Source organism: Chelon labrosus (assembly GCF_963514085.1).
Source record: "Chelon labrosus genome assembly, chromosome: 6".
Classification (NCBI taxonomy): domain Eukaryota; kingdom Metazoa; phylum Chordata; class Actinopteri; order Mugiliformes; family Mugilidae; genus Chelon; species Chelon labrosus.
The window spans coordinates 16,249,193-16,273,007 of NC_140342.1; the positions used below are offsets into that span (position 1 = coordinate 16,249,193).

Here is a 23,815-nt window from a genome sequence, read left to right on the forward strand (position 1 = left end):
TTAACGTATTTTTTAATAACAATAATAATAATAATAATAATAGCTTATTACATTTACAATAGGAACGTTCTTAAACACTTAACAGATCATTGTGATTATTTGGCTTGTAAACTGCGGTGCTACCCGCAGCCATTGAGCTTTAAAATCAATTCTTGTGCACAACAACATCCAAAACGAGCTTTTAAAAAAAATCAGTAATATGCAAACACATAAAGTATAATGTTAGAAGAAAAAGTTTGAAAGGTGAGTGAAATTGGAATGACACTAAATAATGACATTTAAGTGCAGACAGCAACTCATAGTGTGTGTTTAGACAAAAATAGTTGCTAAAATCCATCCACTCTCGCTGGCTGTTGCTTGTGAGTCCCAAATAAAACCTATTAAACATAATTATTCCAGGCTGATGGTGGCGTATAGTGGTCACAGGCCAGTGAAATCTGTGAGTCATAGGATATGCTGTTACTTTTCCCTGGTAATGGGAAACATGACTCCTCTCTCTCGTTTGCTGTTGTGATTGAAGGCACTGACCTGTCATACATTTATAATAGGGGAGCAGGTGTGGCAGTGATGGACCTTAATTTCCTTTAATAAACCTTTTATGTGCCACACTCTTAATGCCACGCCGGGCCCTCAGAGGTCCTGCTCATAATAGGTTCATTACTTTTGATTACTACAGCCTATTGAGACAAACAACTCCCAAACACTATAGATTACATTCTGTAAAAATGAATGTACCTCATTAGTTTGTAACACTTTTCCACACAGACACGCTTTAACATTTTGTATAAATGTGATGTTCTCAAGGCAAAATGTTGCTCTTACATTGTGCAACCTGAGATTGTAACATGGGAATTAATCAAAGTTCAAATGATGTTATCAGTGGACTGAAATATCACCACTGACTCACAATATTACCCGGGTGTTTGTTTTCTTTCTTTATGTGACATTTTGTATGTGTCCTTCTCACATAAATGTTTAAAAAAATAAAAAAAATAGTAGTTAATCATTATATTGTATTCAGCTTTGCTACCACGGGGTTTAGTAACAATAACACTACAGGAATTGCCTAAATGTGTAGCGGTTGCAATTTTAAAAACTCAACTTATATTAAATGAAAAACCGTTTCAGTGAGGTTTAGGCTGTAGTCTTTGTTTGACTGGAGTCTAAACACACAGTATTCAGTTTCACACATCTAAGTTTGAGTCAGTTAAGAAAATTAAAACCGTCCCCTTGTCGAGAATTGGTTTTAAAGGACGTCACAAATTCATTGATGCATCGTTAGTGGTTATTTTAACAGCACATAGTTTATGTCTAATTTGCAGAGCAAGGAGTGACAAGTAACAAAGGAACAAGGAAGGCCTTGGTCCGTACTCCTGGCACGGCAACAACATGGACAAACATGTGATGCTGTTTACAAAAGCAGAACAAATAGATACATTCATGGTCAAATGGAAGCTTTTATTTGACATCCACCAAAACAATCTGGCTGAAAACCTTATATAAGTTGCCTTCTTTTGATCAGCGTATAATATATTTTACAGAGCTTTATATGACGTAGATTAAAGACATAAAGGGTTTTTATCAAGGCCATGTGACAGGGAAGTGATAATACTTTTTACACCATATTTGGCAGTTAAAAGCAGTACTCAGGTTTAAGGAAGGGTTTGTATTACACTATCAAATAGTAATTCAGCAATGTCCTTATATATATATGCATACAACCATCTTTTGAAATGCAACTAATAATGTTACCAGTGGAATTTAAAATATATATATTTACCTGGACTGGGTGCATAATAACCAATGTGATAACTTACTAAAAGTGTAAATTTAAGAAAACTTTAATATTTAATATCATATCGTGAAGATGATAATCTATTGTGTTTGTTTCCCTCTAAATGCTGCTTCCTTTGGTATCTTTTTGGCTAGTTTTCTTGTATTAAATATTGTTTAGTTTCCAAAAAAACATCAGTTATATGCCAGATGTCATAAAAGAAAAATGGCATTGTTAGTATCACTTTTCCAAATAATAAGGCCTCTACATATATCACTTTTGCTGATGATAACACTGTGGAGCCTTCTCCATATCCGATATTTCCTGTATTTTCTTATCGTCTTTACGTAGTCCTCATTCTAACAGATCAGTGTTACACCTTGGTTACTTTAAACCAAGGGGCCTTGTAATAAAATTGTGCAGAGCAAGGTTCTCTCTATGCTTTCTATAATGGCTTCAAAGAAAGTTTTCAGGTTCAAATTCAGCTAAGGCCACATGACAGCTAAAGGCACTTTACAAAAAGCACATTCAGCAATACCTTTTAAAGAGTATATTATCTACCAGCCACCCACAGCGCTGCATAAGTATAAACCTATCTCACTATGTGATCCTCACGGTCAAAGGAGAATTGACACTCCACCACTTGTACTTATCTGAAACATTGTTGTGCAATCATGTATTTGTCCCTAACAAAACTTTATACTTGTAAAACTTTATCTTTTGTTTTCAGCGCCACGTATGCCCAGATTATTTACCTTTGATTGCAGTTTTCCGAGCGCTCCGTAGGATAAGATGCCAGATCCACACTGTTCACCCTGGTTGACGCTTTCACGCTTGTTTTCTCTCAGGAAGTGATCATGTAATTCATTATCTATAAGAGAAAGACACAAAGACACATCAAATTTTAGTTTGCAATATGGAACTTTTTTATATAACTGGAAATGAGGTCTTTAAATCTAAACTTTTGGAAGGTTTTTCCGTCATTTTACACCGTGGCTGTCAGAAAAAGGTGGAAAGAGCATATTAATACCTCACATGGAATAAGGAACACGATGCAAATTGATTGCTTGACAGAGATCAAATTGCTTGCTTCTAATTAATACAAAACATCCAAGAGGGAAAACAAGGATGAACACAATGAGTACATTAAGCCTCTTCACTTCACAGATCTTATTATGGAATTATTTATTTCTGTTAGCTTTGAAAAAAAAAAAACACACACGCACACACACACACACACACACGTCTTCTTAATTATAGCTCACAGAGCGTTTCCCCCGAAAAACAAAACTGAGGGGGGAGGAAGAGTGGGGGTTATTCACTCAGTTTCATTAGCATATGAAAAAAGACTCACTACTATGCGGGCTGGTTCGTCATCTGCTGAATCATATTTATGCCCCCACCCCGCGTCACACACACACACACACACACACACACATATACCCCAAGTCCAACATAAATAATGCTTCTCAGAGGACTGTTTCCCTGCGTCTAGGGCAGATCTCTCAGGGGGGAAAGGAGGCAGCCTGATGCTGAGGGTCTATGAGATTTTCTACGTGTTAATCTGGCTGCTAGCTGTCCTTGAGCCCAGCCCATTCCCCCCTAACCCCATCTGCTAGCATTCCCACCACAGAGGAGAGAATGGGCTGCGACTGGGGACAGAAAAAGAGAGAGACCTTCCCAGTCCAGCAATCATGAATAACCATTGCCTCGCACCATTATCAGAGAGGCTGGATCCAAGCTGAGATGGTGGAGAGCAAATGCCTGTAAAACACCCCGACGCTCCTGACATTGCTCTAACCACACACTCACATTTTGTTGTAAGTGATGCTATTATTATTATTTTCATATAATGCCTTATTAATACTGTGCAGCTGCTGTGGATATTCATCACTGACCTTGAGTCTTTGTGTCCCCTTGTTCCCAGCTTATCCGTGCACTTGGGACGCTCTCATGTAATTAACACAGACATTATTGTGATGGAGTAAAAAACTCTGCTCTGATACCTCATCTTGAAACCAATAAAGCAGGACAGAGTCGCAAAGTAAGATTCTGGAGACCATAAAATTAATTACATTATTTACATTTCCTTTAGATAGGGGGTACAGGCGAGATGATAGAGGCAAATGAGATTACACAAAATAAGATTTCAAAATGTCAGTGCTGCACACTCAACCAACCAACTGTTATGATTAGATTACTCTTTTAATATAATTACTGTCTAAGACTGTGTGTGGAAACAATGCATACATAAAACACAGGAGCCGCGTCTTAACTGATCCCCATCCTTTTCTCCACGAGCCTTTTTCTCTTAACCTTTCGTCAACAGTATCATTTTGAATTATAGGGAACGGATGGGTGCTCTGTGCAAGGTCACTGTCTGGTGTGTACTCACCCCCTCCCCTCACTCCTTGTTTTTGTTTCCTCTTCCAGAAGCACACTGAGTGAAGGGTTAAAACTGGAATGGATTTAATTATGGAATGAATGGAATTATAATGCGCCTGCAGCAAGTTTTCCTCCTTATTTATTAAAGCAGCTGATGGGCCAGGTTTGATGAGCCACTTCTGGCATAATTGAGTCATCACACAAAGAGGGTTCCTCGCATTCAGAGTGGTTTTATCAGCAGCAAACAGACCTGATTACTGGCAATTACACTCTGATCTAGGGGAAGGAGAAAAAAAGGGTAAATGTGCGGGGTAACTTCTGTGTTTATAGTTTACCCCGGGAATAATTTTCACATTAATTTTACATGCTAAGTGTTTTCTGTTTATGTTTAATAAAGAGCAAACGGCAGGAGATAGCACCTTTTACTTTCATATTTCCTTGTAATGAATGTCTACGAGGATACAGTGAAGTGATCACAATGCATATTTACCCTATAGGAGGTTCGGGGCGTGTGTGCACAGAAACATACAGCCCGTGTAGCTGAAGCTAAAAAGTAAGCTAGCAGAAATATAGCTGATTGGACTGCGTGGAAAGCAGGTTAAAACTGTATACCGAACACAAGTGATTGCTTTTGTCATTTTTCATTGAGATGCAAATGGGTTCGTGGTGAGTAAATTAAGCTGTGGTCAGAGATTAAAATCAACTTCTGTTGAGAGAGTATTTAGATAAACAACTTTTTATTTTTTTATTTTTGTCAATTTGAATGAGGTGGCCAGGGAGCCATCAGATGTCCTGTGCCTAAATGCCAGCTGGACATCAGAATAGCTGAGATATATTTTAGGAAAGGTCAAAGAGGAGTCGAAATTTAAGTTTAAATTGCTTTCCTTAAATTTCACGATGTAAAATTACCAGTAATATTTTTAGAGGAATCAAGACAAAATATGCAGAACTTTTTTTAACTCCCTCGAGTGCTTTACATGTTAACATGAGTTTATTTAGTGGAATCCAAAGTAAGTTAGATCTCAGTGAAAGACAAATTTGTGGGTTTTAATACGTGCTGTGTATATGTATATTCCCTATCAAAATGAAAAAAAAAAAAAAAAAAAAAAGATTCTGCCAGCAATTTATGAGCATTCCTCCGTGTAATGGTGGTTTCTGGATTCGTGCAGACACAGTCAAAATCTTGAAGTCAACTGCGATTTCAGATATAACAGCCTCACAGCTACCCTGACGGCCAAGCAAAGTGTTTGTGCCTTTTGCCAAAGAGTACTTTTATAGAGAAGCGTATTGGCATCTTATCACTTCTCCAAGACAGAGATGCCTCAATAAAAGAACACAGCTCACAGAATTCTTAACAGACAATTAGGAGCCTGGCTAGCCGCTATCGCTTCAATGATTTGTTATGATGGCATAACTACAGGGGAAACTTGTTATTGGACGGAGTTAGCAAGAGTCCCATAAAAGAGTCAGATGGTGACACCTTTGCCGAGGTGATTTATGAATCTTGTAATCGCTTTCCAAAGTCATCCCAAAGCCCTTCCCTCTAAATTGAGTTCATCTGGAGCCGGACCACACAAAGGCAGCAAGTCCAGATTGTTTCTTCTGACATCAAAGAACCAATTTCTCTTTTTGACCAAATTTCTGCTGCTTTTAGTTTCCTTATCGTATGAAAGGCGTCTCTGCTGATATGCTATTTTACTTGAGAATTTCAGTCCAATTAAGAACACCAAAATATTGAGACAAATAAAATGTTGTATGTTCTTCCTCTGCACTATCCACCAATAGCATAATAAATGGATCGGCAGAGAATTCGCCCACTGGCAAGTCTCCAGTCTGCCGAACCACTCTCATGTTAGTTTGAATCTTTGAATTCTGTTGTGATGAACATGGTTTTTTAAACCTGTCTAATTTGGGGACAGGTGTTTGGGGAAAAAGAAGTTCCAGCCCCGGTGTAACAATGAGCAGAGTAATCCTGCTCATTGTTCCTGCCCAAGGAGCCCCTTTCATGGAGGAGGTTGCATGAATGCTACCAGGTGGTCTGCAATTTGGAGAAACGTAGTAACCGTTCCAGCTAATCCCCCGTCACAAAAGGCAGGTCTCCAGTGCTCCGGGGCTCTCCGGGGCAAAGGGAAAAGTTTACCTCGAACACACAGTGTCTGAAAGGAGTCAGGGACTCGAGCAGTGATTCCTAATCAGATTGCGCTGAAGTGAACAGCTCGCATGGCAGCTGTAGTTTTCCCAGGGTTAATTACCTTTCACTGCTCTCTCTAAATGAGTCAGCTGTTCCTGTCATTAAACAACTCCACTCTATCTCTGCTCCTCTGTCCTCCACACACATGTGCACATGTGCACATGGCTGTGCACAGTCACACACACTCTAACCCATATGCATATAGAGCTGCACCTTTGTTTTTCACCCATTTTTGGGTACGGTGATCAAGGACTTCAAATACGTGAATTATTTGGATAATACAGTGACTTCTGTCGATGTAGTAATCAGTCGGTGACTATTGAAACGGAGGATGCTGTATTTGTATTTGTGCTACTGATGTTTACGCAGATACAAAGGCAGGAGTCTCAATACACCTCCCCTGCTCTGATAAAGGAATATAATGCCAATCTGTCAAGGTCTCATTCTAAACAGCCCCTTTAGTGCTAATTGAGTGCATATAGGAAGCAAACATGTTCACATATGCACACACGCAGACGTACATACATTCACGCGAGCATGCGTATAAACACATACATGCACAAACACAGAGTCCGGCTCTGATATAGTTGTGCTGTCATCAATTCTGAACAATCTGTCTGCTTACTGAGCTCAGTGGCTCAGGATGTTGGGGGAGTTTTAAGTGATTTTTGTCACTGTATGGTAAAATCCCTTGGCCACCTGGATTACAAACTCTAGTCCTTTAACTCATGCCAGTATAAATCCGTGTTAACTCGGATTTACCTCTGGCATATGAATTCTCAATCTGCGTAAGCTTTGTTTGGAATGAGTCGAACATAAGTATTTCATGCAGTAAGGATGCCCAGTGGTGAATTCCTATTTCTGTGAAACACACACTGGGAGATAGTTCAGGACTAAATCAGTTATCAGGACAACTAGAGAAGCCCGGAGCAGTGTTTTATTACAGTCAAGAGGTGAGACCCGTATAGCCATTCCCGTCCAGGTGGAAGTGTGCAATGCTGCACTGTGAAATCCAGGTAACCATGGCGACGGGTATAAACTCCGAGCTGTACGCCGTGGTCAAGAGTTTAATCAGATTCCTTACAGCAAGATTTTGCTTTGCTTATTGTCAGACAAACATTATTTGCTCAGTTGTTCAAACACAAGTCCTGGTCTGCTACCAAAGCGATCATGATAAAATAAAATATGGCACGAGCAGCCTGGAGGATCTAAATTAAGTATTATCCAATATCCATACAATCTCTCACACTCACACACACACACACACACATACACACACACTTCTGGGCTAGCAGAGTTAAGCCAGACTATTTTGTACTTAAAAGGTTAGCAGGGCTGTTTTGTGAGTTTGATCCACGCTTGCCAAATCAGCAGATGGTCCATGAATATGATTATATGCATCAATAAAAGGAGTAATCTTTAACAAAATGTAAATTTGAGTTAAGTCCATGGTTTAATATACACGATAGACTTTAACCCACTTTCCAGCCTAACAGAAGAGCATGATAAGCTAATGCACTTAAATTTTGTATTGCAGCAATCACTTCGGATGCTCGAGTGCTACTATTCTGAAGATCTAAATAAGGAGTCGGAGGAGAGGTAAAAGATATCTGCACAGTGCTCACAATGTGCATGTTTGTGTTGGAACAACATCTATTCACTTCTGAGCGACTATCTAAGCAGTTCAGCAATCAATACAAACTGAGCACGGGTGCTTAACAAGACCCTCTCCCGTGCTGTCATGCTTTTCTCTGTTGTACATTTTAAAATAAGCTTTTGGATAGCACTAAGTGAAGCTTTACTCAAGCATCACCAACAATAAAAATATCAGCCATTGTACATTTTTGCGATTAAAAAGCAAGCCCGATTCAAACTAACGCAAAGTTCAAATACACGACAACAAAAGTGGCTTAAAGAAAGGCACGAGGAGAAAAGTTTCAGCAGCAATTCTGAAGTTAAAGCAAAACGTAGTGATCTGATTCTGAGTCACACAAAACAGCGTCAGTGTTATTGACCTGGCCATGAATCTACTTATCTGAGCCTGAGGCTTACACAGCACAGCACATCCTTACTAAGACAAACAGAATCACTTGTCTCCTACATCTAAATGCTCTCGTGTTAACATGTCCGACAGGGCAGAATGGCGAGCTCGACTTACCATGCCCCCTTTTAGCCTTTGTTTTGCATCTCAGAGAGACATCGGGGAGGAGACGGAGCAGAAGGATATCGAGGTGGGGTAAAGGGTAGTCCAGAATCTCGCTGCTGAGAGAGTGTGTTTGGTCGGGGAGAGTATGTGTGTGTGAAGGGACACTGTGATATTCACCCGAAACGCTAAGCTTTTCTTTTTTTTTTTTTTTTGTAGCCTTTGTGTCATTCACTTAACAACCAATCTCATTAGCTGCTGGGCTACAATGGGCTGAATTATTTTCTGTGTAAATACACCACATGGTGATCCTCAGCATAAGACCTCTGAAGGTCTTTTTAATGACATAAAAGATAAATTCACCTCCAAGAAAAAAAAGAGAAAAAAAATCAATCTACTACTGGAAAAAAAAAAATAAACATGTAACTCCTAAAATGAATTAATAGTTACTTAGAGTGATTCTAATTGAGAAATGAGACTTATATTCTTCATATTATGTATGTGTAAATATATGTGTTTAAGATGTATACATGTACCTTGACTTGATGATAACGCTTATAGACATACATACTGGATATATATATATTCAGATGTAATCCTGCAGCTTTTTTTCAATCTTAAATTACAGCGGATATATTTAATTTAACAAAAGGTACAGATTTAATTTTTTTTTACTAATCTCTTGCTGCTGTGCTTGTTGGTGCAGAACCATGAATGCATGTAAAATGTAACTATTGTAAGCACTTGAAGTCATGACAGCTGTCTATAAGCATCAGGGACATGTCTATTGGCCAACTTGACCCTTGTTAGAAAACAAAACAAATACAAAAAGAGAATACTGCAGCCTGGGACTGCCGAGCCGGGTCACTGGAGATTTTCCAGACAAACGCCGCACAGGGGAGGGGAGGGGAGGGGAGGAAGAATAAAAAGGACAGGCTCAGAATCTCATTTTAACAGACCGCACACAATCTGGGCTCCCACAGAACTATCTCTGCCTGACCGCTTTCTATTTATCCCTTATCAGTGTTTACCAACCGCTAGTTTTCTTTCATTCACACTGTGAGGCAGTTCTCTTACTATCAGTCAACAGCTGACACCGTGGAACAGCCTCAAAGGCAAGAGGAAGGGATCAAAACTAAACCAAAGCTGTTTAAACAATACAACAGAGGAAATAAATTCATAAATCCTAATTCTTCCCAACCCACAAGGGTATAAGCAGATCCTTTATAGTTAGGCCAACAAACAAAACCACAGCCAATGAGGTACATTACAATCAAGGTAAATTCAGAAATATATTTAGAAAAAAGAAAGGCGGAAAAAAATCCCATGTAATATTAATTGAGAACATTTCATAGTCTTGCCCTGTCAAGCAAATATAAGTATTCACTAAAAGGGTTTCTCTGTTTCATTTTCTTTTTAGGAAAATCCCGCCTGATTCAACATTATTCACATTTTTAGATCATTATGTTAGAATAGTACAAGAAACAAGCTACAAAATACAACTGAGTTTATACACAACTTAAACATTACATTAACATTTTTTAAATCCTACAACCATCATTAAATTCCTAGTTTGTAAAGTCTGGTTAGGATGAGTCCACCTCTAAAGCACCAGCATAAAATAATAAATTAGACAAAGATAGCCTAAGTCTACTTAATTTATATAATGAGGATGATGTTATCTAGAATTCTATACACATCACTGTATTTGTATTATAATATTTGCCTTATTATAGGCTGAATTTTAATGTAAGCGATATCTTTAATGTTATTTTAAGTTAGAAATTCCTGGCTAATTTTAAACAACATTATAGACTGCATGGAAACACTGTTTAGAATAAAGAAGCCACGGTGCTGAGGGAAAATACATTTGGATGTAGGTACTGTTCAGGTACTGTTGCTTTACTTTTATTTATTTTTTTTTTCCCAGCAGGACACACAAACAGCACAGTTTTTCTGAAATACTGTTCAAAAGTTAAGTAATTAATTACATTTATCCTTTCACCAGCTGCTCAACAGCAGATGGATCATTTCTGAGACCTTGCTGAATTAAATCCACATAATTCATTTTCCTGGATTAACTAACTGAAGTTTGAGGAGGGGAAAAACAGGTAACACACTGTGTATTAAACTGACATGTGTACTGAGCTTTTTTTTTTTTGTGCGCGATTTCGCCGTTTACAAGTGACCATCCGGCGGCAATTGACTTACAATCACAACAAGCCACTGGAAATTATTCAGTAGCTTGAATAACTTTTAGTTTTTCGCCAAATAAGTGGAAATAAACATAAATCTTGTGTGTGTTGCAGCCATGCGAATGAGTCTGTGAAGCCAGTTTTACTGGGCAGCAGGTACCTTGGACAGTTCCTGGAGGCAAACAGAGGTTACATTAATGTGTTGTGTAGCAACTAACTGTGCTTTGAAGAGCAGGGTGTGGACCAGAGAGGAATAATACCTCTTACTTATCACTGCTTTACCACACAGCCCAACCACAGCCTGTGCTGCCTCTATTATTAAAAACACTAGCCGAGGTCTAACTTTATAACGTCTGTCTTTCTTTAATATGTTATAATCTCTGTTTAACTTGCCAAACTTATCTCAGAGGATTATTGAGACGCTGACGCTGTTACACAATGCTGTATTATCTAATGTCTTTTGTGTTTATTAAGAGATGCGAGCTGACTGAAATAAGCTGATGGAGTTATGATTAAATGGAGGCAGAATGACAACTGGCATTTAAATGTATTTTGAATTGAACCAGCGCAAACTGTCCTCATAAAAATATTTAACATCTCAGTGACAGAAAACGACATCTCTCAAAAATGTAGCAATTAACATGACGGATATTCTTCATACTAATAATATTATCTACATAATCAAAAGAATAAGAGGAGCAACATTTAGGTTGTGATCATATCTGTGGGGACTTCGCATTCATACAGTAAGCTTTTAAAAAAATAATCCTACTTTTGTTTAACAAGGGTCAACTTAAAGACGATTCATACGAGTAGATTCGGAGCCATTAGTGTGCCGCAAGTTACTAGTAAATGATGAACTTTTCTAACCAGCAACCATCCTCCTAAATCAATAGTTGCTCTGGAGACTGTTGAGTGCTCTGACCCCACACGATTTGTTCAAAGCTAAGTCTTGCCCACGTCTAACTCAAAAGTTCACTGTTGTGTTGTGTGTTAGTCCCTCCACATTCAGCATTAGCATATAGTTTACAAACTTTACCACGGTTACAATGCAAATAATTACAGAAATCCGGAGCAGAATGTAATGCTTTTGGCCCTGCTGAATTTGTATAAATCTGAGTCTTGCCCTCGGACTATAACACAAAAGCTGATTTGTAGATTATTTATTATTTGTCAAACTACATTCAGCATTAGCATATTGTTTTCAAACTTACAATACAATATAGAAAGCCGGAGCAGGATGCAATAAAATACTTGACTGACTTGCTCAAACATGTTATTGGAACACAGAGTCAATGTTTAAGTGCATTAGGCTCAGTGGTCTTGTATGTACAGCTGTCACTGTCAAAGCCACAGGCAACCTGACAATGCTTTGTCTCTACACACAATACGAACATGTGTTCTTCTAAGACAAGCTTATACTCCACACAAATGCTGTGAATTTAATCTAGGTAGACAGTATCTCATGATATCTGGATGATCAAAAATAGGTCATGCTTCTCAAAAAGCAGTTTGAGCCATTTAATCTCCTCTCAAACTGTCTGAAACCTGGACAGAAGCTGCGCTCGCTTTCCAGCAAAGATTTTCAGAACACTGATTTGTATCAGGCAAACAATATTCACCATCAGTGCAACGTTTTTCTAAATACCCCCTGACACAATTCAAAACAATTGCCAGCATCGTTCTTTTTTTTCTCCTTCACATAATCGTCTGAAATCCGTAGAGCACAAGTTAACAGCTGAGTAAAATCTGAGTGTAAATCTGTAAGTTTCTAACACTTGTACATTTCAGCTGTTTTGTATTTCCTAGGACAGCATCTAACAGCAGGAGCTAAAAGGCTTGCCGTTCACAAATGCGATACAGCGTATCAGTGGTGATAAACGCTGACCAAACTGACAGTATATTAAATAAAAAGAACTTTGACACCAACCTAGTGCTGTGATCCAAAAAGTTTGATTTTCTCCCAGTCTCTTGATAGCTGAGCTGGTGCTGTGGCTTTGAAAGGTAGTCCCCAGGAATATGACATACTGTGCCTTTGACAGCCTCAAGATAAGCACCTGCGTTCGGGTCCCTTTTTACGTCACACCTCCCCATTCACAGCCCTTCAACATGATGCACATTTGCACATCAACAGCCACCAACCCCCCTCCTCGCTCTACTCCCACATCCGCAAAACACACAAACAGGCACACAAGAAGGCAGATGCGCGCACTAGCTTCTACTCATGCGCGCGTACACTCACACAGACACATGCACAGACACCACAGATTTGTGTGTGCTCACCGAGGATGCAGCCTACATGCGGGCAAACACACATGAGCACGCACACACTCAGGTGATTTATTCTTTTTTTTTTTTTTACTGCTTCATCCGGCCCTATTCATATATCGATCCTGTGTTTTAAAAAAAAAACTTTCTCCTGCTTTGTCGTAAGACCAGGGCATATGCCCTCCCAAGCTCCTCATACATCACTCATCATGCAAATGAGAGGGAATGTCACTCCTCAGCAGCAGATGGCCAGGGATGATAACAATGGCTCAACAGACCAGTTTCAATGTCTGCGACTTTATCGCTACGGCAACAACAAAAATAGATGATATGAAATCCTTGTCTGTTAATTTGATTTCCCTCCTTTTTAATGTTTGTACCTGTCAGTCTGTTTCATTTCTCCTGGATAATTTGAATGTAAAAGCTTTGTCTGAGGTTTTCTGTCATAAGAAGTCTAGCTATCAGTAAAAGGCAGAGACCTGGAAATGATTTTTGGTGACTATAGAAAGCTGCTGCCTAGCAGTTATTCAAGTAATTAGGTGTAATTCCTCCCTGTAGGCCATGTTAGCCTCCTGAGTTAGCTCATGCGTTCGACAGGCCTGGATAGAGACAGGGAAGAATAAAAGAAGAAAGGGGCCCCGAGAAATCACAAATGCAGCTTTTCAAACACCCCCCCAACCAAAGTGATGTCACCCTGCGTCCTGCTGACTCCTGTTCATACAAGCCCCCATAGCAGAGAGTAAACAGTGGAAGCGTTTAGCAAACAGGGCCAGATTACAATGACAAAGGCAACCACACTTCTGGGTGGAGCCTGGGGCGAGGGGGGCAGAAGAGGGGGGTGGGTTGGTGTGGCTCAGGATTTAAAATAAGTGATACCCATGAGGGGGCCCCCCTCAAGATCCAAGCGCAGCCTTTCCCCAGCTGATGGTTGGGGCCACCCAAACACGCTTATCTGTCGGTGATGTCCCCCCCGGTCTCCAGGGACTGACGTGTGAACACAATATGTAATAATAATGAATTTTCAGTTCTTTTTTCTGTGATTTGTGCATTTGGTTATGCAAGGCTGGGGACTTGAGGATGGAGAATATCATTACTTAAGGTTTGGCAGTTGATCATCACCTTGTTTAATGCCTCATTTGAAAGTCTAATTTCTAACTGTCTTCAAGAGCCAATTCATGGTACACTGTGAAAGAGACATACAAAGAGAGCAGACATGCTCTCTTTTAGCCTCTTTCCACCATTTGTGCCCCGATAATCGTGCAAACATATAAAAGTAAAGAATCATCTATCTAAGCATCTTATCCAATAACATGTTCTGTGTGTGCTGATGCAGACAATCTCGCAGTGGCAGCACCACAAGCTTGTTCTAGGGATGATTATTTCATGTCCTGGACTAGACATCAGTTGTTTGAGGAAAACACAAAAGGAATCAACTCATGCTAAGCAATCTTGACAAATTGTGAGAGAAAGCAACATATTGAAGACTACACCATTACACAATGTAACATTTTCTTTTGGCCCTAACATCTGTTCAAATCTAAAAAAAAAAAAAAAAAAAAAAAGAGGACTCAGTCGGAGCCGACACACAACATAAACTAGTGTTTTGTCAAGCTATTTCATCTACTGAAAATGTGGGCATAACTGGAGAGAGCTGATGGAGAAATGAAAGAGGAGTGGGTTGGACAAAATTACATGTCAAACAAGGTTCACATTTAAAAAGTCCTGCTCATATTTGTAGAAAGTGTTTGATTGCATTTAGAAAGGTATTACAATGGGTCACATCTGTGTCTAAAAGCTTTTTGCATTCTGCTGCAAATTATGTAAGCAAAGTGAGGTGTCACAGCACCCTGTTGTTTTGAGCACTATACCTTCCTCCCGTGAAACCTACACAAATATGTTTAACTGAATTCTTCTAATGCACTGCAGGATCAAAATGTCAGCAGTATAACTTCAACAAACCCCCTCACTCAACACCCCGCCCCGTAATTTCAACAAAGCAACATGACTAATTTCGCATGGCAGCCCGTACATCCAAACAACAATGCATATTCACTGTGCCATTGAATGTGATAGACGTGTAAAAATCCATATTAAACTGTGGTTAATTTCAGCCATAATGCTTTAAGCTTGGTCTAAAATGACACAAAAACGCTTCTTCTTGGTGGTGCTGAACCCTCATTGTGCAACCACTTGATGCCGCTTGTTCATCACACAAAGTCACATAAAAGGACTGAATTAAAATTTAAAAAAATTATTTGCATATGCAAATACGAGGAACCAAACACAAGTACATGTTGTTGATATGGCTCCAGGATGTAGAACTATCTTTATGGTAATGTCAACAGACAGGGAATATTCTTTTGAAAATACAGTACATTTTTCATGGGGATCATTATCTACACTGCATGTCACTGTGTTTCAGTTTAAAGAAATGATTAGATTACTTCCCAGCAATCCCCTTTGGGGTGATTTGTGTGTGTGACCGTGGGCAACCTAACAATATGTTTATTCAGTGTCCTTTGAAGGCACTTCAATAACATTTGATATGTTTTATGGACAAATATAGGATGCTTTCTATCTTGCCTTGAACTGACGCCTCTGGAACTAGGGCTGTGGTTATATTTGAGTTTGTTGGCCAAACATCTCCCCTCTCATTGGATATAATATACTCAAGTGGTATTTTATGGCCAAAAGTGTGCCAAAGATCCAGCTTTAAAAGACCAGAAAGATGACCAAGGTTTTATGTTGAATGTCTGGAAATATGTCTTCTCTAAGACAACACAGAACAGGGTTAAATTTCATTATTGTTTATATGGCTGGTCACCTAAATTATCCATCCGTAAAAATGAAAAGCATCATGCATTAGTGGATATTATTTGTTTTCTATATTTACTAGCCTCAAATGAGAGTGTATGATTGCTAAAATCTAAGCACGAAATTGACTTATATCAGCCAATGTCTGGCTTGAATGAGAGTATCAGTCACGGCCACACTACTACCACTACTACTGCTGCTTCTACTACCGCTACTGTCCTGAAATGAGACCGTGATTAACTGTGATTAACTGTCAAAATACCCTTTGTACAAAATATAACAGGGACCAAACTCAAGTTTTGTCGGTAAGTCTGCACATTGTGTGTACTAGTGTGAACACTAATCACTGCGATGATTAATATGATTAACTTGAATAATCAACAACCACTGTGGGTCTGTATTATTTATCTTATCATTTCTAATGAAAAGTAGAATCTATTAGTTATCAATAAATTACTATTTCATTTTCTGCCCTCAAATGAAACCATCTGCCCTAGTCAAGACAAACTTAAATGTCAGAATTCTCTACATTTCTGCATAAAAATGGCTCAAAACATAAAGAGATTTCTTGAAAGTAGTCTTGTTTACTCAAGAAAATAAGTCAATTTTACATATATGTGAGGTGCAAAAGTAAGTGCACCCCTCGGATTACAAGTTAATTTCAAGGCCAAATTAGAGTCCATCTGTTCAGAAGTGTTTCCAATCAATGTAATGAGACTCAGGTGTCTTTCAGTGCCCTGTTTTGTTTAAAAAATCAGGGATTTGTCACAGTCTGGTCTTCACAACACATGTTTGTAGAAGTGTATGATGGCATGGACAAAATGAGCTCTTGTAGGACCTCAGAAAAATAGCTGTTGTTGATCATCCGGCTGGAAAAGGTTACAAAATCATCTCTTAAGAGTCTGGAATCCACAAATCCACATGGAGGAGATTTAAGACGACTGTTACCCTCCACAGGAGTGGTCCACCAACAAAGATCACTCCAAAAGCAAGACACTTAATAGAGGTCACAAAGGAACCCAGGGTCACTTCTCAGCAACTAAAGGCCTCTCTCACATTGGCTAATGTTAATGTTCTCAAACCCACCATCAGGAAAACACGGAACAGTCACGGTGTGTGGCAAGGACAAAGCCACTGCTCTCCAAAAAGAACATTTCTGCCTGTCTGCAGTTTGCTAAACATCATGTGGACTAGCCAGAAGACTATTGGGAAATTGTTTTTGGACATACCGGAGCAAAGTGGAATTATTTAGTTTAAATGAGAGATGAAAAATCACTGTACTACAGCATCAGAACCTCATCCTGTCTGTGAAACATGGCCTTGTTTGGGCCTGTTTTGCTGCATCTGGGCCAGGAGGGCCAATGAATTCTGAATTGTGTCAATAAATTCTAAAAGAAAATGTCAGGACATCAGTCCATCAGCTGAAGCTTAAGAGAAACTGGGTCATGTAGAGAGACAACAAGCACAAGCACACAAGTCATTCTGAAAAGAATGGTTAAAGAAGAACAAGATTAATGTTCTTGACTGGCCAAGTCAAAGTCCTGACCTTAATCCAAGAGAAATGTTGTGGAAGGACTTGGAGCAAGCCGTTCATATGAGGAAACCCACCAACATCTCAGAACTGAAGCGGCTCTGTACTGAAGAATGGACTTAAAGTCTTCCAAGTAACTGTAGACGACTGATCAGCAGTTACCGGAAATGTTTAGTTGCTGCTATTGCTGAACAAGGGGGTGACACCAGATGCTGAAAACAACGGTTCACTTACATTTGCACAACTCAAAGATATATAGAAATGATTAATATTCTTGAATAAATAAATGCACAGGTATACTATTTCTGTTTAATTGGTTTGATTGGGTTCTCATTGTCTACTTTCATGACTTGTGTAAACATTAATTGATGTTTTAAGTCATTTTTATGCAGAAATAAATAGATATAATTATAAAGGGAACAAAAGCAAGAAACATTCACTGGTAATTCCTGAAACATTACACGTGTGGTTACATTTCATATTTATGTTTATACCTTGCAGATCTAAATTTCTGAAATCAGTGGTAGCAGTCACAACTGTTCTGCCCTCCACTGACAGCAACTGATTGCTTACATTTAACAAATCAATGCTTGACTGGTCAGCCGATGTCTGCCTTTTTATAGGACGTGGACTGACTTTGTTGTGTCATTGAGAGGTTAGGTCCAGATCTAGATGTCTCTGGGGGTCCCTGCACATCTTTTCTACTCAGGCAGGCAGACAATAAAGCAGACACGCCTATAAATGGAGAGATAGGAGCTCCTCGAATGTTCAGCCAAAAACGAGCATCTAAACAATGGTAACAGGTGTGTATAATGTGTGCTTTGATAATGACCTTGGTGGCAGTAATAGTATGTCTAGACACAACTAACAGGAGGCAATTCTGTCTGGTCTCAGAAGTCCTAGGGTGCTAAATTGCAATATCCTAAGGATCAGATATTGCATGTCAGTCATTAAAAATAAAAGAAGAATGTGTTTGATGATGCCCCGCAAAAAAACCAAAACATTTTTCTATGACACTGGAAGCACAAGAGGCATCAGAAAAGTTAAGTCTACCACCCAACAAAATATTTGTCAGGCCGTATGCATAATAAGCTAAAATCATCTTGAGTATTCAGAGATATGCACTTGAATAAATAGAAAAAACTCCATTAATGTGGATGGCTTGCGATATTTGATTGCGCCAGATACAGGAAGCTTGCTGACATGAACTAAAATGCAAATGGCCTTTGAGCAAAACAAAGAAATTGATTATGAAGTAAGTTTCTACAGCACAAGTAGCTGGCTTTGAGTGATTAATGGGGGTGGGTCATTGATTTCCTTTTGTTTAGATCTTGGTTAACTTTCTGGAGACACAATTATAATTTGTTTCCAAACAATAAATCCAATCTAGCTTGAGCAAATTAAATTTCCCTATGGCCTCTTCTGCGTCATTTTAAATCTGAAATGGATTGTTATCAAAAGGCATTGCATGTAAATGTCTGCTGTTTCTGTTTATATTTGTTGCATTTTTGATTAGACATTGTTTTTCTCAGTATATTGGAAGGTGAGCACTTCTTAAGATTAGAAAGAGCTGTTTGCAGAGATCCACATGACTTGTCAGCTACTGTGCCACGGTTAATCTTCTAGTTCTCACTTCAATAGCAGTATGTCACACATGTCACCGTTTCTCATGAGCCGACTATATGAGAAGTACCATCTACATGTTGTCAGTAACATGCCAAAATGTTGAGTATTTGTTGAATGAGCACATATTGTCTATCCTCACATTAGCTTTGCAAAAGGTTGGTGAAATGTGTTTGAGATTTCACAGCACAATATACTTTATATTTCTGCATATTTGCAAGTCAAATTTGAAAGGCTTTTGCCATATTCCTCAGCTTTACAACTTTGAAAACTTCCCCAGATCCAGACATTTATACTTCCTGATTTCTCGCATCATCTCTCCAAGATAGTGATAATACGATTTCTGTGTTTTTCGCTGTTGAGAAACAAACTGGATTATGAACAGATCACTACATAAACAGCTTTCTAAAAGGAGGCAGCTATTTTAAAAAAGGCTGAAGAAATGCAAAGAGGGATTTAAATTTTAATTTGAATTTATTCCAGCAAGTGAAAGGTTCTTTTGAGAGGGGATTTCAGCAAAGATGATGGTATTTAAAAGTGATAAACAAGCATCTAAACCTCCAGTGGAAAACAGTCATTTTGCTTCTTTCTAGTGTAGGGGAGGAATTGGGCTTGCTATGGTCACATCCAAAAAATAAGAATAAGTAATAGTAGTAATTAAAATGTAAATAAGCGAGATCCATGGAGATATTTCAGCTGATTTCTGTCATAAATTGTGTAATTAACATTTTGTCTTGACACACCTTGTGACTCTGGATGTATAGCTATATGTCCTTAGGTGCAAATTCATGTTCTCTATGTACTTGGCATAGCTCACTTTATACTGTATTGGATGCTTAAAAAAAATCTTTCACACTTATCACATGCAATTTAAATCCTGTGCCTCGACACGACAGAGGAACACCAGGCAAAGTTCAAAATTAAATGCCTTACAAATTAGAATTTATGTTAATTAAGGATTGTTGTTGAGGCAATATCTGAAAAAAATCTAGTTAATTTTTAGGGTGAATGATTCGCACAGGGACTCATATATCACATTTATGCGACAAAGAATGATTAAGCAAGGCTGTCATGTTTTATATTTATAATATATGGATTATAATGCTTTGACTGGATTTCAAGTGCTTCCATTCTCTTCTTGGATGACCACTAAACTTAAGCAGAGAAACCTATGCCACACAAGAAATACAAAGAGTTACATCATTTTGTTGAACAGTTAATCCGATCACGGACACTGTGTGTGCATTTGCTATCTTCGGAAAATGCCAGCAAAGGCGCTAAGTAAACCTATTTTACAAGACTCCCTCACAGGGATACAGTGCCAGTATCGGGATAAAATTTCACACAGCAGCATGGCTCAGTCACATAACCTAAGCAGGCTTAGGAAAATGGAACACTACAAAGTATTGCACTTTTCTTCCTGTATGTCTGAGGCAGCATACAAAATGCTCAGATGACTGATGTGAGTTTGTGCATGAAAGCCAAAGAGAACTAATGGCTGAATAGCATGTAGATACTGTTGTTAATGCTCTGAGTTGTTTAAAATGGTAGATTATGAAAGTGTGCACCTGGCATTCTGCAGGCTAGCCTGGCAACACTCCTCCCTTATAATTATAATGAACACACAGTAATTCAGGGTTGAGGCTGAAATACGAATGATGTCCTCTGAGACAGCTTGTTTTAATGGTTATGCAGAAGAGTTCCTAGAAGTGCAGATGGCAGATGCAGTGCCTTTGAAGCTATTTACAGACTGTACAATACAAGGTATGGAAAGGCCCATAGTGTGAGGCCACGTTGCCTTTTTGTGCTCCTGAATTAGACATTAGGCCTGCTCAAAAAACACTACAAAACATATATTTATACTATGTTTACTGCAATAGTGCATTTTACCATATAGCATTGTTGTAAAGGGAGACAATGACACAAAAAAGACGGCAAGGTATGTGTGCTTCATCCAAACACCCCACTGTTCTTATTTTGACCACATAGGGGTGCATTTGCTCAGAACTCGGGTCCTCGTGTAGTCTTTCATTAGAGCATGTCAGAAGCCTGATTTCAGAGTTTTTGGAAGGATATAATGCTATCAGATATTGGAATCAACCTTATATGGAAGACAATATTCTACAAATAAGATAAGAGAAAATGCTACAAGAAATAAAATAATCAGAAACATAGATTCAATACCATTTTTTGTATAAACACTGAAATACCTCCTGCAGGAATCCAGAGTGATATCAATTAATATACTTTAAAGGTAAACATATTTTTTTTAACAGGAATAATGACAATATGTTATTTAAAAGCCAAATGTTTGAGCCTGTTTCTGCTTAAAATGTTAAATCCCTGTGTTTTTCTGTCTTTATGTACAGCACGGTGCATGTATCTCTATCCCTGGCACAGGCCCAAACTTATATAAAAGAGCGTGGCGCCTTTGAATCAGTCCACCACTGTGATACAAGAGCAGGTATTGAAACAACAAAAATGTTAACTCCAAGAAAAAGTTTTGCCGCATAAAAGTCACATAGGAGCCACATTAGCATGTGAAAAGAATAAACAGGAGCATTCTCAGTTACACACTCCACCTGGCTGCTAACCAACGTCCTTGTCAGAAGTCCACCCACCGCACTGGCTAACACTGAAAGACCTCCTGGGGACCGCAGTGACCATTCACTCGGTTCTCTCTTTTTCCCATGCACCTGTGACTGTTTTTGTGTTTGCTATTTTTTGCTTTGTCTTTTTCTGGCAACACTGTATCATCGGAGACACACTTTCCCTCAAAAGGAATTCTCCTGCCCAACAATGTGGTTTGTTTGTTCACCGGATATGGCAGGCCAGAGAGTCAAATGAAAAAAAAACAAAAAAAAAAATACAAGTCACCGCAGTAATAATTAAAATTGCCACAAGAAACAGAATAAGCTGAGAGGCACAGTTGTATGAATGGAATTGAAATAAGAAAATAAGGTACTTTTACCAACTGGTTTCTTGCCGAGTTGGGGGGCTTCACAGGTGCAGTTGGAAAGGCTCTCCTCCTTACTCTCCTCGGACGGCTCATCCGGCTTCTCCATGGTCCTGGACCTTAGAGAGCTGCTTTTCCATTTTCCAAAGGACTTTGCCACAATCGCTTTGTCCGCTCCTTTCATTGTTTTCTGTAAAACACATTTACAGCATGACTTCCCAGGTTTATCCCTCTTGTGAGCCATCTGCCCCCTTTTTTGGCTCTCAATAAACCTGGGCTCATCTTTCCCAAACCCAAAGTAAGAGAGAATTAGGGCATTGTGTGCATATGCATTCTCTTAAGCATTCCAGAAAATTTCCTGATTGCCCTGGCATCTTTTTTTAGAGAGCGCTTGGACATTGTTTTCCTCCTGACATTTTGCAATCCTGTGTGGAGAGAGTGGTACTGATTGAACGCGTATAAAACAATACTTTGCAAAGTACCAGCACAGTGAACGGTAGATGGAAACTGAGAAAAAACAAACATGTTTTCACATTTAATCCAACTTAAAGGAAATAAAAATAGCACATTATGCCCTAATTGAGTGCTGTACAGTCCGCAAATACTATTACAAGGCCGATCAGGATTAGCAGTGGAACATACCTAGTTATCTATTTCTGAGTGCCAAGTCTGCTAGCAGTGGGCAACTAAATTTCAAAAGCTGGCAAATCCAGTTGTCTCCTAAATACAGAAAGTACTTAAATCCAGAGCTAACAGAAGAAAAAGACGGATAAAGGGTGCTCTGCATATCACCGAAAAGCTTGTGCACTTTTCAGAATCACTGGCTAGGTTAAACAAATATGCTAAGTAGAGATCAAAACAATCCTTTGATCTGCAGCCTAGTTTCCAGAGGAATGGCTTGGCTGTTGTTGTAAATAACTTGTATAAATCTATATACCATTTGCCTTCAGGTAATATCAAAAGTGCCAGGGATTCACAGGCAAATACCTTGTGGTTAGGAAATAGATCAGATAAAAGCATATAAATATTTCAGCAACACCGCACTCTGTCATTTTCTGTATTACAGCCGAGGTTTTTAACCCCATACGATCATTTACTTACTACCACAGAAACATGAATGAATAATATCTGATTGCAAATAATGACGTTCTACCCTTTTCTATTTTGTAGTTTGGAAAAATGCTCCTACCTCCAGCACGCCATTCAGGTCAAACACAGTGTAAAACATTGTGCTAAACTTCATACAAAAGAGGCTTGAAGAATCAGAATGCAGAAGCTATGCAACTTGCTGACTAACTTTGCCCTCTGTTTTGATCGAGCACACAAAGAAAAACGCTGTCCATTCAAAACAGACAGCATAACTCTTTTCAGAGAGGGGGGACCGTGAACAAACGAGGCCATGTCCTGAGCTGCAGTCAGTTTCCCATCAGGCCTGCACAGTGCACGGTGAGGGCTGCAGGGACTGGGACCGGCTGACACCACACTCACAGGCAACAGAACTACTTTTGTGCACACTGTCCTTCTCTGGGGCATTTTTTTTTTTTCCTTTTATTTATCCCTAAATCGGACAAGTGTGCTTTTTGGTTTTATAGCTTCCTCTACCTAAGCCTGCTTGGTCACACCTCATAAACGTGTTGGCAAATGTATCAAACAAATATTTCTTCAAACTAATTTAATAGCACAATGATATTGCCTAAAGAGTAGTGCATTTGGCCCACTGTCATAACAGCTGCAGGTATTAGCTACTTTTAAAAACCTGTGAAAACATAATGGGTGGTTTAAAATACACTGAAGTGTTATGCAGTAAAATAAGCCACCTAACAGTATGTAAAATTAGAAAAATCACTTCTACCTCAGTCAGCTACAGTATTTAAATGCTGCTTGCATGTCAGTCAAAGCCTAATCCAAACAAATAAAAATAAATAAATGTATGTG

General features: G+C 38.9%; 1 protein-coding gene across 1 annotated transcript in view; it reads right to left on the reverse strand.

The window, feature by feature from the left end:
* The window catches only part of st18 (ST18 C2H2C-type zinc finger transcription factor), a 39,881-nt gene extending 16,417 nt beyond the window's left edge, over window positions 1–23,464 (reverse strand). The window contains exons 1-3 of the mRNA XM_084546179.1: window positions 23,070–23,464; window positions 21,896–22,070; window positions 2,530–2,645 (exon numbers count right to left, since the gene is read on the reverse strand). Of these exons, the coding sequence (XP_084402305.1) occupies window positions 2,530–2,645; window positions 21,896–22,070; window positions 23,070–23,123 (345 nt within the window). The 5' untranslated portion in view covers window positions 23,124–23,464. The remainder of the gene's footprint in view (window positions 1–2,529; window positions 2,646–21,895; window positions 22,071–23,069) is intronic.
* Window positions 23,465–23,815: the final 351 nt, after the last annotated feature.